The sequence below is a fragment of the Dendroctonus ponderosae genome, unplaced genomic scaffold (genome assembly GCF_020466585.1).
Source record: "Dendroctonus ponderosae isolate FM_Combo_2020 unplaced genomic scaffold, Dpon_F_20191213v2 Dpon_F_20191213_40, whole genome shotgun sequence".
Classification (NCBI taxonomy): domain Eukaryota; kingdom Metazoa; phylum Arthropoda; class Insecta; order Coleoptera; family Curculionidae; genus Dendroctonus; species Dendroctonus ponderosae.
In genome coordinates this window covers 40,536-55,748 of record NW_026018612.1, presented here as the reverse complement: position 1 = coordinate 55,748, position 15,213 = coordinate 40,536, and the positions used below count along the sequence as shown (strand labels likewise).

Genomic DNA, 15,213 nt, shown 5'->3' with positions numbered 1-15,213 from the left:
TACAAGCTGTATTTGTAAATATATTTTTTCATATTGACACATTAATTACGCGGAAAGGTGGCCGCCATTCTAAATGTGAAACTGACCATCCTGTTATAAGGCTTTTCACCCATTCAATGGGAGAATTTTAAATATTTTAAGATAATATTTTACTTAATAATTACGCAGTTAATTTTGAGAAGGTCCATATTTTTGTTCGCACGGTTGCGTCGATCGTCCCAGCACGACTCCAAATTGAAAACTAATTATATGTGACCTTATTCGTGAGTAAATAATAAATCTACGTTCATAATACGGATTTCAACATTTTTAAATGTCTTGTTTAAAGCAATATATTGTATTAATCGGACATTTCCGATGTAAACCTAAATACCGATGGGAAATAAATTTTCAAAAATTCCACCATATTGCTTGTTGCCTCAAATAATAATTATTGCTGAGGGGTGTCTTCAGGTAACATTTGGTGTATACCAGTTCGGCTGATAGAAATGCAGGAGTAAATTTATTTGTCGGTTAAATGTAGCTGAAAGACCGCTTGCATAATTTGAGTTTCACTAGTTTACTTTTGTAGCGTCATGAGCTTTCAGCCTCTTTAAAGTTTTTATTTATAAAATAATTGCACTTGTGGAATATGCAAACAATTTTTGGTTTTTTGACTGCAACGTTGGTTAATTTACGTGAACGTAATGTGGTTTGAAAAACTGCACACGCCTCTGGCAAATTTACGAGTCAAAATAGCTTAAATTAACTAAATCACCTAATACAAAATTATGTTCTTTAGGAACAAGCGGATTTAGAAATTTAATTTATATAAATTGTTTTTTTCTCTAATTTAACGGTAAAATTTTACAAATAATGCGTGCAATAATGTTCAATTAATATAATTCCATAGGCGTCATTAAGATATTTTCTTGCATTTATACATTTAATCTATTTAAAAATGGCATTATTTTATCCCAAAGACCATGCAGTGAAACTATGTTATTTAATAAATAAACTTGGAAAATGAATAATATTAAACTATTGAAAGTTTGCAAAAAAGTCACAAATAAATAAAACATTTGTCCTTAATTTTATTAGTATAGAAATATTTGAAATTAGGGCTAAGAGAAAACGTATAGTCACTTCACAAATTTGTTATAATAAGTGCTATATATTTAATATTAATTTAACGAACACAAGAAATAATACATATGTAATTCATTAAAATTTAATTTCCTAACAAATTTCAATTGATGGTGATTGCATTTTTATCTGTCATTTTTATTTAATAATTTTATAGTTAATTATTATTTATATATTTATTGTGTATATATGTGATATAATTGTTGATAACTAATAGACTGAAGATGAAGCTTGGAACAACTTTATAAAATATTCTAATAGTGCATGTACTCAATATACTTACTTGATAAAAGAGACGATGCATTTTTAACATATGAGCCGTTTTCTCATATGAGTGGTATAAGTCCATTTTGACAAAATATCAGTTAATGATAAAAATGAATACAATATACTATAAACTTTTTATTTATATACTTTTTCCAGACAGTCTGTAAAAATTTTCATTGGTTTTTTCATTACAATTTTTCGTAATTAATAAGTTAAATAAGTTACAAATATAATTACCTTGAAAATGGTAAGTGGATAGTCCACTTTCCCCAAAAGACGTACTGCTATTTAGTTCAAATTGTACTACATAATTTCTTTAATGCTTTTTATATGTGTATGTAAATGACATAAGTAATGAAACTGATATAAAAACAAGACATAAGATAATGAAAATTAGTCATCTTTAAAAATAAAGGAAAACAATATATTGGGCATAAGATGGTATGAGCTAAGGACACTCAAATAAAGAACGTCTTGGTCAAAAATGTTGTAGATTTTGATACCTAGTGTTCCAAATAAATTTAAATCTGAATAATCTGAATTCCATTTTCACAAGTAAAATATTGCCATGTGGTTTACCATCGGGTTTGCGTCTTTGATTACTGCATGAATTTTCTAAAAATTGTTGCTTGTTATTGCAAATAGATTTGGAGAATTTTTCTATTTCTCCAAAATATTGTTCACTGTTATTGTGTTTTTAATTTAAAAAAACAACTGCAGTGATGATTGGAGTTTTTGGGTTCGGTGTTGACCATAAACCTGTGTTTACCTCAGCTAGAAAAGTTGGTGAAATATTAAAGGTCTTGCCGCTGAACCAGCTGATATCTCACAGCCGATTTCTTTTGTATGCCACAGGACATTTAACTCTGAAAAGAAGATCATTCACCTTAAAGAAAAATTGTGCAAATAATATAATAGGTCTATACCTGCCCAAACGCTATTCTGCCAAAGCAAGCTTGCATAAGATCCGAATACGGTTTGAGTAAAGTTCAGTAACAACAGAAATCAGTTTAGTTTTGGTCCTTCGTGTCAGCTGATTTGGATGCACTGGGATTTAAATCTGAGGACGGTTTTCATGTTATGATTTTATGTCATGATCATGTGGGTGTAAACAGCTGGGTTTTTGGGTCGTGAGAAAATCGAATTTTCTACATTGCACCAGATCATTATCACAATTTGGACAACCTTATTGTTTTGCGCTTGTTTAAACCGTAATGCACTAAGAATGCGTGTTGATATGTGGGGAAGCGCGGTTGTAAAGGTCTTCTTGTTGGTAAAATTGTTGTTGTTGCCATTTTTATGGTTTTTGTTGTGATTTGTGTGTATTTCTGCAATGATGTTAATGGTGTGTCCAACGCTTTTTTTTTGCTTCTTGCATTGGAGATGTAAGGGCTGAATTGGTTGGATTTCGGCCCCTTTTTTATTTTGGTTTTATAAAAATCCCTCCTGAGAGGCTCGATCTCATTCGGACTCTTGTGAGCTCTCAATCTCCATTTTTCCTTCCTGTACGGCTATGCAGCCCATGTATTTTACTCTCACTATTGTACAGAGTTTGTGTTTGTCGATAGCTGGTTCACCGGGTCAGATTCAAATATATTCTATATAAAGTTCCTGAAGTTCTTTTGTTATCGGAACCGAGTTTTATATATAATTATATATTCCTTTATTCTGACTGAAGATTTTCCAGTCAATTCCAAGATTGTGCAAATCTCACAAAAAATCAAATAGGGCCAAAAAATCAGTGTGCTCTTAAAAGTTAAAAATGGCAAATGTTGAACATTCCTCACGAGCGGCACACATTATCTTCACATTGTATATTTATAGCAAATTCCCGGAATGTTAAGAAGTGGAACATATTTGAATCCAGGTCCGTTGACTCACTGACTTATTTTTATTTAGGAATCTCTTATGAAATCCCGGAACAAAGATTTAGTACGTGATTGTTTATTAGTTCCAATCGTAAACTAACAATTAAAACAATATAAAAGCGATATAAATTTTGAAATCGAATACTGACCGGTTTATTTTTGCAGTTCGCTTCTAAGTTTTATGTGTTTAGATTAGCATGTAAGCCAAGGTGCGATAGCCTGTGATCTGCATTTAGATTTATATATTCGTTATATTTGCTTGTTTATTGAGTGTACTTGTGTGTTCTGTTTGGACTTTCTATGAAGCTGTTTATCAACAAAATGTATATCTTTATTAAATCTGCTTCCACTAATTAAGTGCACTATCCAACGTATGTGGGCAGTGTGGGTCCTGTAAGCATTTGCAAATGTGAAAAAATAACATCATCAATACATGTTTGCCCCGTGTTTCATGATTCACGCGCAACAGTTTATTTAAATAAAAGTAACACTAGCATGTTACTATAATAATAAAAAATACCGGGCATCTGCCAATATGTGGGCTACTTCATCTTAAGACGTTTTGAGAGAAACGGGCAGCTGATTAGCACACCTTGCCTGGTTTATTTCTTCGCGACGTTCACCTGTTTTAATCTTTAGTGGTTGGTTTCTTTCCCATTGGTCATCTTACGCGGTTCTATAGAAAAATTCAGATCGAACAGGTGAAGGAAAGGGATGTTGGCTAACTCTATCTGGGCTTATTCAACGATATAATTCCCGTCTCACATGCATATTGCATTTTCTGCAAATTGTCGTCATCGCGATTCCCGCCAGTCCCGTTCTAAGAAACCTTGCATAAAACCTTGTGAAATCTCACATAAAGCCAACATCTTGCCCATTGTTATCCATAGACGAAATGCCTGTTGGTGCACCCCCGCGTCGTACCTGGCAACCAGAAGATCTTTAAAAATAAAAAAACCAACAAGTCCCTTTAAAGACTTTAAAGATCCCATATGTGCACCTTGTTATCAGGTGACTTCTTTCAGAAAACAGATCTATTGTGCCTAACTAATGGTTGGTGGAAAATCCGCTACGTCCGAAAGCTATTTCTTTAAGAAGGCACACGTGCATCACATGATTGTTGTGTTGAACTGGGATCTGGGAACATCTCAGGGCGGGTTTCGATGGGTCAGAATGTCAGAATTACGCGAACATTCGGAAAATAACTCTGTCTTCCAGGCAGGACGATCAATCAATTGATGGAATAGAGAAACATTTCTTTAAATAAATTTCAAATTTATCTGTCGTCTGTTAACAGCCAAAAACATCTTAATTCTCCAATATTAACCCTTGATCGAAACATTCGAAACCATGTTTGGAATGAATGCGCTTTGAACTTTTCAGTGTTAGTTTAAGCAATTAATGGTGCAAATGTTAAGGAAATTTGAACTTGAAAACTAGTAGGTTTTAGTTTGAAATACTATTTTACAAAGTAAGAATCTGTTTGACTGCTAATTTTAGATTAATCAATACCATCATTCTTTTTCAATTTCCATTTCGTTAACTGTGTTCAAAATTTCATAGTTAGAGCTATTTAATGCCACGTTGTCAAAAATTTGTTACTAAAAGTTGTGTTAGTTATGGGGTTGAAATTGTTGCATTCACACTGTTGCTTCTTTGTTTATTTTCAAGTTATTTTTGTAGCTGTTTTGTCTATAAAAGTTTAAATTGTGTTTGTTTTTCGTGTCTTCTAATGTATCTGTTACTTATATTTATTACTTTCTATGCTAATTGGTTTTTTACAAAACGCGTTTTTAAATTTTTTAAAAAGATCTTGCTTTTTGATCTGATTCTTCTAATAGAGAATATATTGTTAATTCATACCAAAGCCGAGTGCTTCTAATCTTTATTTTCGTCAGCAGAGACGAAATATTGATCCTGTTTCTCCCTTCGCTCTTTATATCCTGTTTTATTGCATTTATTGCTATTGGTTGTGTTATGATGTCATTATGTTTACCTTCAATTTCTTTCACATTCCTACTGAGTTTTTCTCAATGTATACCGCAGTTATTAGCAATTTATAAATCGGAGAGTATTCGGAACAGTTTGCCAATAAATCGTGATTGTCACAACAGAATATGTTTCAGTTTTTAAAAAATGAATGAGTTTTTCTACTGCCACAAAACTTTCCATTACTTCTTTAAGCACATTTTTAAGGCAAAAATTTAAGAGGTTTTCACGCTGCAGTAAAATAAAACCAAAAAAATTAGTCCTTACTTGCGTAAGAAGCGCATATTATAAAACGTACTGTATAAGGCAAGTAAAATTATTAATAATCCTGTTTTGATTTTTTATTGTGGCGCAGTATAAACCAGCGTAAATTAACCATAATGGTTTTCAAGCATCAGAATCGACATTTCATACGGCTGTAAAAGAAAAATTTATCCAGGAAGAAATAAATGAAAATTAAAATATTCAGAAGAAATTAGGAATAAAAAACATAGATAACTATCTATGTATATTGCAACTGCAATGATTGAAAGGTACATGATTCAGATATGAAATATGGACTTTATTTCGGTTTGCTTGTTGCCTAAGTTTACTTCTTTAGATTGAAATCGATTGTTCAACCTTACTATTGTCATTCTCATCATGTCGACGATTTTTTGAAGTTTTAAAGCGAGGTTTGCACCGTGTTTCAACTTTGCCCCTGTTCGTGACCTGAAAGATATTAAAAATTCGTATGCGTCTTTTTTCATGTAGTTGACGGAAAACCTCGGAGTGATCTGAATAACAAGGCACTGAAATTACCATATCTTTAAGATTTCTTACCAGTTTCAAAATCTTTTGCAAATGTAAAAACAAAGAACTGAGATCCAATTTTCTACATTGCGCTGCGCTTCACAGCGGTGTATATATATATGACGAGAATCAATATGAAACCAACCTTTTATGTTCAAGTTAATTACGAATTAGATATTACGTAAAATCTAAATACTAATGAAAGCAAAAGTCAATAATTTTATCAAGTAACAGCTCATACTAATATATTCATAAAATGTTGCATTATTAAGTGCTTCCATTGAAGATATGTATATCGATTGATAGGCGGATACACACAAAATACAGCAATAAAATGGATGGGTTTTAGGTATGTTGAAATTTGTAAACCAGTAGTACCAGTTCTGTTTCTTCGACTTTATATTACTTAATAAATGTAGTAAACATTTAACAGTTTTAAATAAGTTATTCGGCATGTAAATCGCAGTAGCAATTTATTGGCGCAACAGAGTTGTAGAAAAGCATCAAGATGGAAATGGAAAGAAAAAATGTTAATTGATTATCAGTTTTACGATCACTGGATAAAAGTTACAACGCCTATTGAGCAACAGCAGCACACAAGACAAATGTGAAGACCGCACTTTATTATGTGTTTGTTGGCTTTGAAAGTTTGTTGCTCCAATAGCTAGAAAACTTGTAAAAAAATGCGCATATTAATAATAACTATATATAATTAAGAACAGCATTAATAATTTATTGAATGAATGGAATTGATTACCAAGAATGATATAAAGAGCAGAGCAGTAAGGAGAATATTTATAACACATCATATTCAATCCAATTCAGTGACCTTCCCTGCAATAATGTTTTGTATAAGCGCCATCCTTTCAGTTGGTTGTAAAATGCAACATCTTGTCATTTGTTATTTTGATTTTATTGGAGGCAGCCAAGAGCAAAATTAATGTCAGGACAGAACAGAATAAATTTTTCACTAAAATGTGAACATATGTTTATCGAAAAAATTTAATTGGTGTTCATTACTTGATCGATTCTTTGATTGATTTTCAAAATAGTAGGTGATGACGACTGACTGACTGTTCAAGGAACATATTGGAGCGATCGAGAAAAAATTGTTTAAGATATAGAAAATAACCAAAAAGTAACTTTTGAGAAACCTATCGGTCTATATCACATCTGCTTTTTTTACAACCTTCTGCCGGTGTGATCACAGTTGGCGTGTGTCTCGCCTCCCATTGGTTGAGGGCGCGTGCCGACATCTGTCCTCCTCTCCACTCTTATCGAACAGTGCTCTTTTGCTGGAGAATGCGTCACAATTCCTCATCAGTTCGAAGCACACTGCGGTAGAGTCGATCTCGTAGACTTTCCGCTTAGGGTTCGCGAAGTACGTGAAAGTGACTTTGTATAAGTTTTTCACACTCAACATTGACATTTCGTATATAAAATCGCTTTAAATTCAAACTCCGCGGTGCAGTCGTTCAAGCGCGCCTAAGTGTATTCAGTGATTTGTCAAAAGCTTCTTATTGTTAAACGCTTTTTCATTTTGAGTCTATTTCGGATGTGTCAGCTGATTGTTTTCGCGGTATCAAGCAACTGAAACATATTTATGGGTGTGATAGGAGCACAGGCTTGTCAGCAGTGCCAAGCAGAAGAGAACAATAATTGCAAGGAGTCGAAAAGCAGTGGATTTTCACCCTTGAAGAAGATGAAGGTCCTCAAGAAGATTAAGAAGAAGATGGGAATAGGTGCGTACATTTTCAACGACAATTTGCAAATGATAATTTCGGTGAAGAAGGGTGCCTTTAAACTGCCCTTCAGATACGAGTATTTATCATAAAACGTTTCCACTAACTTTTAGATATTCGGTATTCGGATCGGTAGATGTTTACTAGGCATGGCACTATTTGAAGAATTGCAAAAATGTCAATTTGTGTATTACTTTTTAATAGAATCTACATGAAAAACATGCATATAAATACTAGTAAGCAAATTTTGCAATTCTTCAAAATGTGCAAATAGTAGAACTATAAAGGCGCTTTAATCATCAATAAGTCAGTTTGAATATCTCAACATAACATCGAACACAAAATTATTTCCAATTCTTACTCTTGCAATGATGTAATTCTCAAATTAAAGGCGTCCAACTTCATAAAAGTTTCAATTTAATAATATTGAGAAGCGAAGTAAACACTAAGAAGACACATTTCCATTTTATAAACATCCCATTTTGCAAATCCATTAGAAAACAGCCCTGGGATTTTCAACTAGTTTGTTTGAGGTAGAAAATATATTAAGGCGATGCTAAATTAAGGTTAATTAACACATTGTGCGCTTCTAATGTTTTCCTAAGTTGTTCATCATGCACTTCAACATTTGTTGAATCCTTTGAGAAGGAATCGCTTAATTTGATTGAACAGATTGAAATGGAAGATCCTAATCAATAATTTGAATGGACAATGAGAGTACTGGTCACTGTTTCAGAACAAACGAGTAACTAAGCAAAGAAGTGTTTTAAAAATAATTCAGAGACCCTATTTGAAAATGTTGTTCAGGTTTCGTAAAATACGTTTTAATCATTATTTGGATTCCATATTCAAAATTAACGATTATGTTTCTTATTTATAAATACTTGAATTTGAATTAAAAACAACAGTGCTCCAAACATCGACAGATACTGCATTATATCTGAGGTATTCGAAATAATGCGATGTATGTGTAGATTTTGTTATCTCCTGGCTCAGCTTCAAATTAGTTTGATTATAATATTTACAAGTTAATAATAAACAAGTCGAATTTTCTCCCGTGTAAATCATTGAACAAATTAACTGCTGCAATCATTTGCAATATATCTGCATGCATTATCAAAGCGAGAAAAGTTGATCCCACGTCTTATGAAACACATGCGTACAAACCTGAAATAAATATTTACTCGGGTTAAAATGTGCAATTGTTAAACCGTCATAATTAATTATTCTCGTTTTAGATTGATTATCCCGTTCACAGATTTCGAAAAAAAATCAATTTTCAATGCCAAAACATTCTGGTTGTTGAGTTTTTAGTTTGCTACCGGAAATTTACAGTTCTGATTAGCGGGCTCCTCATTTCCGGCAAAAATGTGAAATTTTGTCGCATTTAGTAAAATTTTAATTGGTTAATTGGAATAAATTGATGAAAGAACAGTTTAGTCTGACCCACATATTTTTTCCATTACTGTATAATGATGTTTATTTGCATTCATCATTAGAGTGAAATTAATTTGAATACCTGGCAGGAAAACATCTAAAATCCACTTTTCAATTATTTGCTAATATTCGGTCTAGAAAACTTAAATCGTCTATATTCTAAGACATTCGCTTCATCCCTCTGAAATATATCTATTAGGAAGTACACTATTGATTTTCATACAAGTAGAGCAGCAGTTTTTATTGGATTTACGGCCGTATTTTTAGGTCGAGTACCAATCTCCATGTAATTTTAGAGCGCTTTTAATAGATCCTTGGAGATGCCAGCGATTGTATTAAAAGAGTTTCGTTGCATGGATACCCGACTAGGAACTTTCATGCAATTTTGGTCTGCATGATCAAGTTGAAAAGTTCATGGCTGTGCTTCTTGTGAAGTAGAACATATATTTTTTGGCTTGTTACATTTTGGCAGGACCATGTATACTGGCTGACTTATAAATGTATAAACTTAATGATTGGTCCATGAATCGTCCACTCGGGGCAAAGAAAGACCGTGAGAAGATTCCTTTTTCACACAAAGAACCATCTCGCAATATGGACACGAAGAGCTTCATATTTTCTCTTGTCTTCTCTCTCCTACGACTCGATACATCGTTGTTGGATTTTCTTTGGCATGGCATTCTCAATGTTTCAACCAATTATGGGCCACAAGCATGCATTGCTGCCTCCAAAGTGTTTTTATTACTTTGCTTTAATAACTGGGGAGTTATTGGCTGTATGAATAAAACTTCTTCGTTTTCCTGCCAAATCAATTCATGAATTATCATTCAGCCCGATGGTAAAGTTTTCCCATAGGTACTTCACATGTTTACAGAAGTGTATGCGTGCATACCTGAAATAATTACCATACCAAATAAAGCTTTTGGGTAAACATAATCATTGTCCGTGGTCACTAACTTCATTTTTATTTACATTTTTTATTATAGTTTTAAGCATTTTCCCACAGTTTTTTTTGTTTTTGTAAGTTCCGAAAATCATCGGCTCTCATGAGTCGCATGTCTCATTCCTAGCGTCCATTGAACGAAACGATGTGTAACAACTGAAAACCGTTACTAATTGTTGGAAATTGCGTTTCTTTCCCCCTATTTGTTGTCATTGGCACACGTGTGTTGTTAGAGCCATTTCGATGGCCTGATAACACTTACATGCATTAAGTGCCCAACATGTATGGAATTTGGGAATCGCTAAGTTCAAAAGGACCTACTATATTACGGTCGAATAAATTGTTGATGTGTTCGAATCATTAGTTAAATATTGATTCAATGTTTATTTTCACTCAGTTTATAATTTGCTCAATAGAAAGTTGCATGGCTTTTTAACCCGACTATGGGAGCGATCAACATGAAAGTGTTTGATTTAATTATCTAATCCAACATTAAATATGATTTTTTAATTGAATTTGCCGATAAAAACTGTGTAATCTGTCTGATCAAGAATTTAGTGTCTCAAAATTAACATTTAATCGGTTAAAACTGATTCTGAATTTTCAGCCGCTTGGTACACTTGCCTGTGTTGTAAAACCTGATGATCTACTTTAACGTCCGTCCGTAAGCTATTTTGATATAAAAAAAAGTAACCAAGACCAAAATTTTGCATTTTACCATAGCTTGTATTGCCTATGTAAGTACTGCAAATTCAATATTATTTCCCGGAAAAAGTTAGCAACTCAATATCTAAAAAAAAGTATTATAAATTAACCTGGTGTAGAATAGTTTTAATATATAACTTTAATATATATTTTAACTTTATAATCATAAGCAAATTATGAAATACGAACTATAAAGTAATAACGGCGAACTTGGATCACAATCCTACTTGGCAAACAAAATCCTCAAAATTACGTTGCTATCAAGGCCTACAATACCCTTTCTGTGGCTCCACCGATATAAACTGGAAAATATAATCGATTTTCCAATGATCTATGAGGGCGGCTTTCCCGACCGACTAGGCTCCAACACCAGCTATTATAAAAATAAATTGGCTTTCCATGAGTTATAGTGGTTATTTTCTTTTGGGAATATGAAGAACAAAATAGGGTTTCTAATACTGTTTCTAGGCGTACTCGAATGAAGGACGTCTATAAACTAGAGCGGACAAAAGGGAATTTTCGCAGCCACATTTGTGAACGACTGCGACTTCACAGTAGAGAAAATTGAAGATTAATTCATTTACCTAGAATGTTTCGAATTATTATAAAGAATTATGCCTAATTAAGCTTCTAACATAATGTAATGTAATGTTTTTGCAGTTTTTAACAGTTTAGGCAGCATATTTACTTTTATATGGCATTAGTTAATTCATTTCTTTCTCTAAAATAGTGTCAACGTAATCCTTTACACTTTGAAAGTTATTTAATGACATTTCTTTCATATTTTTTTGTGTTTAGTGTCCACATTCATAACAAACAAAATTTTTAAAACGTTTCTAACTTGTATCCTTAGTATTGCGTCATGGTGTTTTAATGTCTTATGGCAGCAGAAAATAATTCGTTTATGTCTTTAAATTCTACATATTTCCTCTTGTTGTCCCTGACTGGCCTAAATATTCTCTCTTTCCTTGGTCGTGCTTATTTTTTGCATTTTTATATATTCGTTAATTATGATAAGTGGAAAAAACGTTCTTAATTTATTGATGTGTTGTAACAAGGTCCTTTCTGTGCGTTGTAACTATTTCTTTAAAATAATGCACAGTTTAAAATAATGCAAATTTTTAATGCTACTTTTTCCATTTTAATTTCCTTTTCTGTATTGGGTATTGACTTCAATTGACATTAGTAGCGAAACGAATTTTTCTAATTGATTCTAACTCAAATCCTAGTATTGATAAAATTTTATGGCTTTTAAAATTAGTTAGGCTTTAGGCTTAAAGTTCATTTTCTTAAAATAATTTTATTGTGATTATTCAATTATCAATTTATAATGGCTTTGGAATTTCATCAACTATTAACCACACAAGCAATTAGTTTGAAATATTTTTTTGGCTTATTTGCCACCAGAATCGCATCAGTGGATTATTTAAAGAAAATATTATCTTTTGCACTTTTTTGCACGTTTTCGCAAAATGTTATTGTTGATGCACAATAGAATATCAAATGTAGACTCTACAAAACCAAATTTAGCGGGTATTGCGAAAACACCCCTAGATCCTAAATAGGGGCAGCTTCTCTAGGACAGATGCGAAAGATATCTCGGGAGATTTTTCTGTCCTAGACAGATGCCTCTAATGTCGGGTTCTTTACCCCATAGAAACACCCCAAGTTTATTTTCGGGATGCAGAGGAAAGTTAAATTTGTAAAAGCTTACTTGGGATTAGGGCATTTGTGGCTAGCTTTGGCAATTCATTAGAAGGGGGGCTTTCGAAAATGATCACCCGGAAACTCATCAAATACTGAGAGAAATTATAGATTGGATGGCTGCCTGGATGAATTTAAAATTTAACTGACCATTGTTTTTCCTTTAAAATTTCATGCAGCATTGAGATGTAGCAGATAATGGGTGGTATCTGATGAATAAAACACCCTTTACCTTTCAGCTGATTACTCATGGTATTGAATAAAGATTCACGATGAGCATCTGGTAAATTGATTAAGAATGTTTAATAAAGTGAGTAACATCAATTCAGGCAAGACGCCTAGAATACATAATGGGAAGCCGCATATCAGTACATTTCCAAGTTATAATTAAATCTCATTCTCTCCTATTTAATCGACACTAGGAAATTTCGAAGTTCAACAGATAGTAGCATAACAAACAGGACTTAATGGATTACAAGGTGGGTAGGGGTTGTCAAAGTGTAAAGGTCAATCCACAAATCGAAATGTGAACGGTAAAGAAGCGCAGATATGGCAAAAAGTGAAACCCTACCAAGATTTATCGGTATCGCAAACTCAGTGACGTATCAATTGCAGCTCGTTTTGAAGTTATCAGGAATTGAACTTAACACATTTCCGTATCCTATTTATGGGCTTCCGCTCCATTTTAACTCAGCGTAGGAAGAAGTTCTCCAAGCCTATAGATATCAGTTGAATTATGCATATCTTCAACTTCTAGAGAGATAATCTATATGGGTCTATATCTACTCTAGGTGGTGGAAGCATTAATTTCCAAATGAAGAATAGTGCGTTGGATGGTCGTTTTGCATCGTTTTCCTTCGATCAAGCCCAAGTTCTACAGTGCTGCATTAAACAATACAACCTGTGAAGACCTAGTTTTAACTAAATTGGACAAGTGTTCATTCAAGTGCCGAATGCATGTGAAAATTCTTGCGCCGTCTATGTTCGGCCTCAACATTGTTTCCTTACGTAACGACACGACTTGAAGCCGCGTTAGTAGAAGATGCTCACCAGCAAGAGTATACCGTGGGAAATAAGTGAACGTCGAGTTCCTACTACGTCACAAAGAATCGACGGGCTTCTCAGAGCTCATGACGACTTACCAGGTCTCTTTGTTTAATTGTGGAAGTCGATTTAGTCAATTATTAGCAGCGGTGGGATCACTGGAAGCATTTGTCTCATTGGCATCTGGATATTTTCCTTTCACACATCCCCATCATGTCCAGGCAACATTCAGCCCTCTTACTGGGTCTATCGATATTGAATGCACCTCAAAATGTTGCTAGTTCAAGCTGCAAAAGCCACATAAGTGAGTTTGGCAAATTCGATCGATAAGATCAATGGCAAAACAAACATATTGCCTGCCTATAAGTTTTCAAATCTCTGCGCGCTTCTGCAATTTTATGGCATCCCTGGTAAATAAATTTAACTCCTGACAATTTAGAACAACTAGATAATCAATTAGTTTTATTGGCTCGAGCATACCAGGGAGGAGCAACACATTCGAGAAGTTTATGGGAAAATGTAGGCCTATAATCAAAAAGATCTTAAAATGTATTTAGCTGGCTGGTTTTGCTCTGTTATCATTAGGCTTTTATTTTCGGAATGTTGCTCAGGTGTTTGATTAGAACTGAAATCCTTCGCGGAATGCGACTTAAAATCTGGTTAATGGGTTTCGTCGTTGGGAAACTCTTCTAATTTGTGAGAAAAATTTGTAAAAAACTGATTATCTATTCTAAATACTTATTATTGATAAACGTTGTGCTTATAATGAAAGCTCGATCAATGTACCGAATTTTTCAACATGTGATCATGCAAGGGCATAAAAATACACGAGGGATTTTCCATTTGCTTACGCATTTCCAACGACTTAATTTAGAATTTTATCCCCCGCAGTCCTTTGTATGCGTGGGATGACATGTGGGGTGCAATATCGTTGAAATGTGGATCGTTCTCCTAAAATTCCAAAAACGATTGTGTAAATGTAGTTTATGAGTATGAATAGTGAATTTGAAATTGTTCAATTTCGCAAGCCGTAATTAATAATTTTTCTCCAAAAATATTTATGGGTAGTTTCGAACACACATAAATAATCATCACAATAATTATGGTTATTGAAAAATTTTGCTGTGATTTTTCATATTTATTGAAAATGTTAAATACACCATAAATTATTAAGCAATTTCTCAAAGTATGATTGATTGCTTAACAACCATTTTTTTGAACAAATCCAATTTATCATCCACGGCTTTAAAAGTGTTCTTTCCAATTTTTACTTCTAGTAACTGAAGTTACGGCCTCGCTATGTATGTAGATGTTTGAACATTATGAAGCGCAAAACACGTTTTAATATGATATCCTTATATTAATCTTAAACTAATATTTACTATAACCGATTTTTGCAGAATAAAATCTCGTTTAATTAATGCGTCCAATTTCCGCGAAGATGTGGTTTTATAGGAAGCTATATAGACTGTACAACTTTATATGTGTAATGATAATTACCATTTCATTACATGAACCGGTAACTGTTCATTTACATACGTGGGAGATGTTCTATCCGGTAAGTTTTAAGCGATGTTCACCGATGGGCGGAAACCAT

At 33.3% G+C, this 15,213-nt stretch overlaps 1 protein-coding gene across 2 annotated transcripts in view; it reads left to right on the top strand.

The window, feature by feature from the left end:
* The window catches only part of LOC109546162 (protein neuralized), a 41,145-nt gene that overhangs the window by 16,243 nt on the left and 9,689 nt on the right, over nt 1-15,213 (top strand). The window contains exon 1 of one of the 2 annotated variants that reach the window (XM_019917007.2): nt 7,319-7,783. The exons of the other annotated variant lie outside the window; for it this stretch is intronic. Within the exon in view, the coding sequence (XP_019772566.1) occupies nt 7,645-7,783 (139 nt within the window). The 5' untranslated portion in view covers nt 7,319-7,644. Of the gene's footprint in view, nt 1-7,318; nt 7,784-15,213 lie in introns of those variants that run through there. 2 annotated transcript variants of the gene reach the window in all.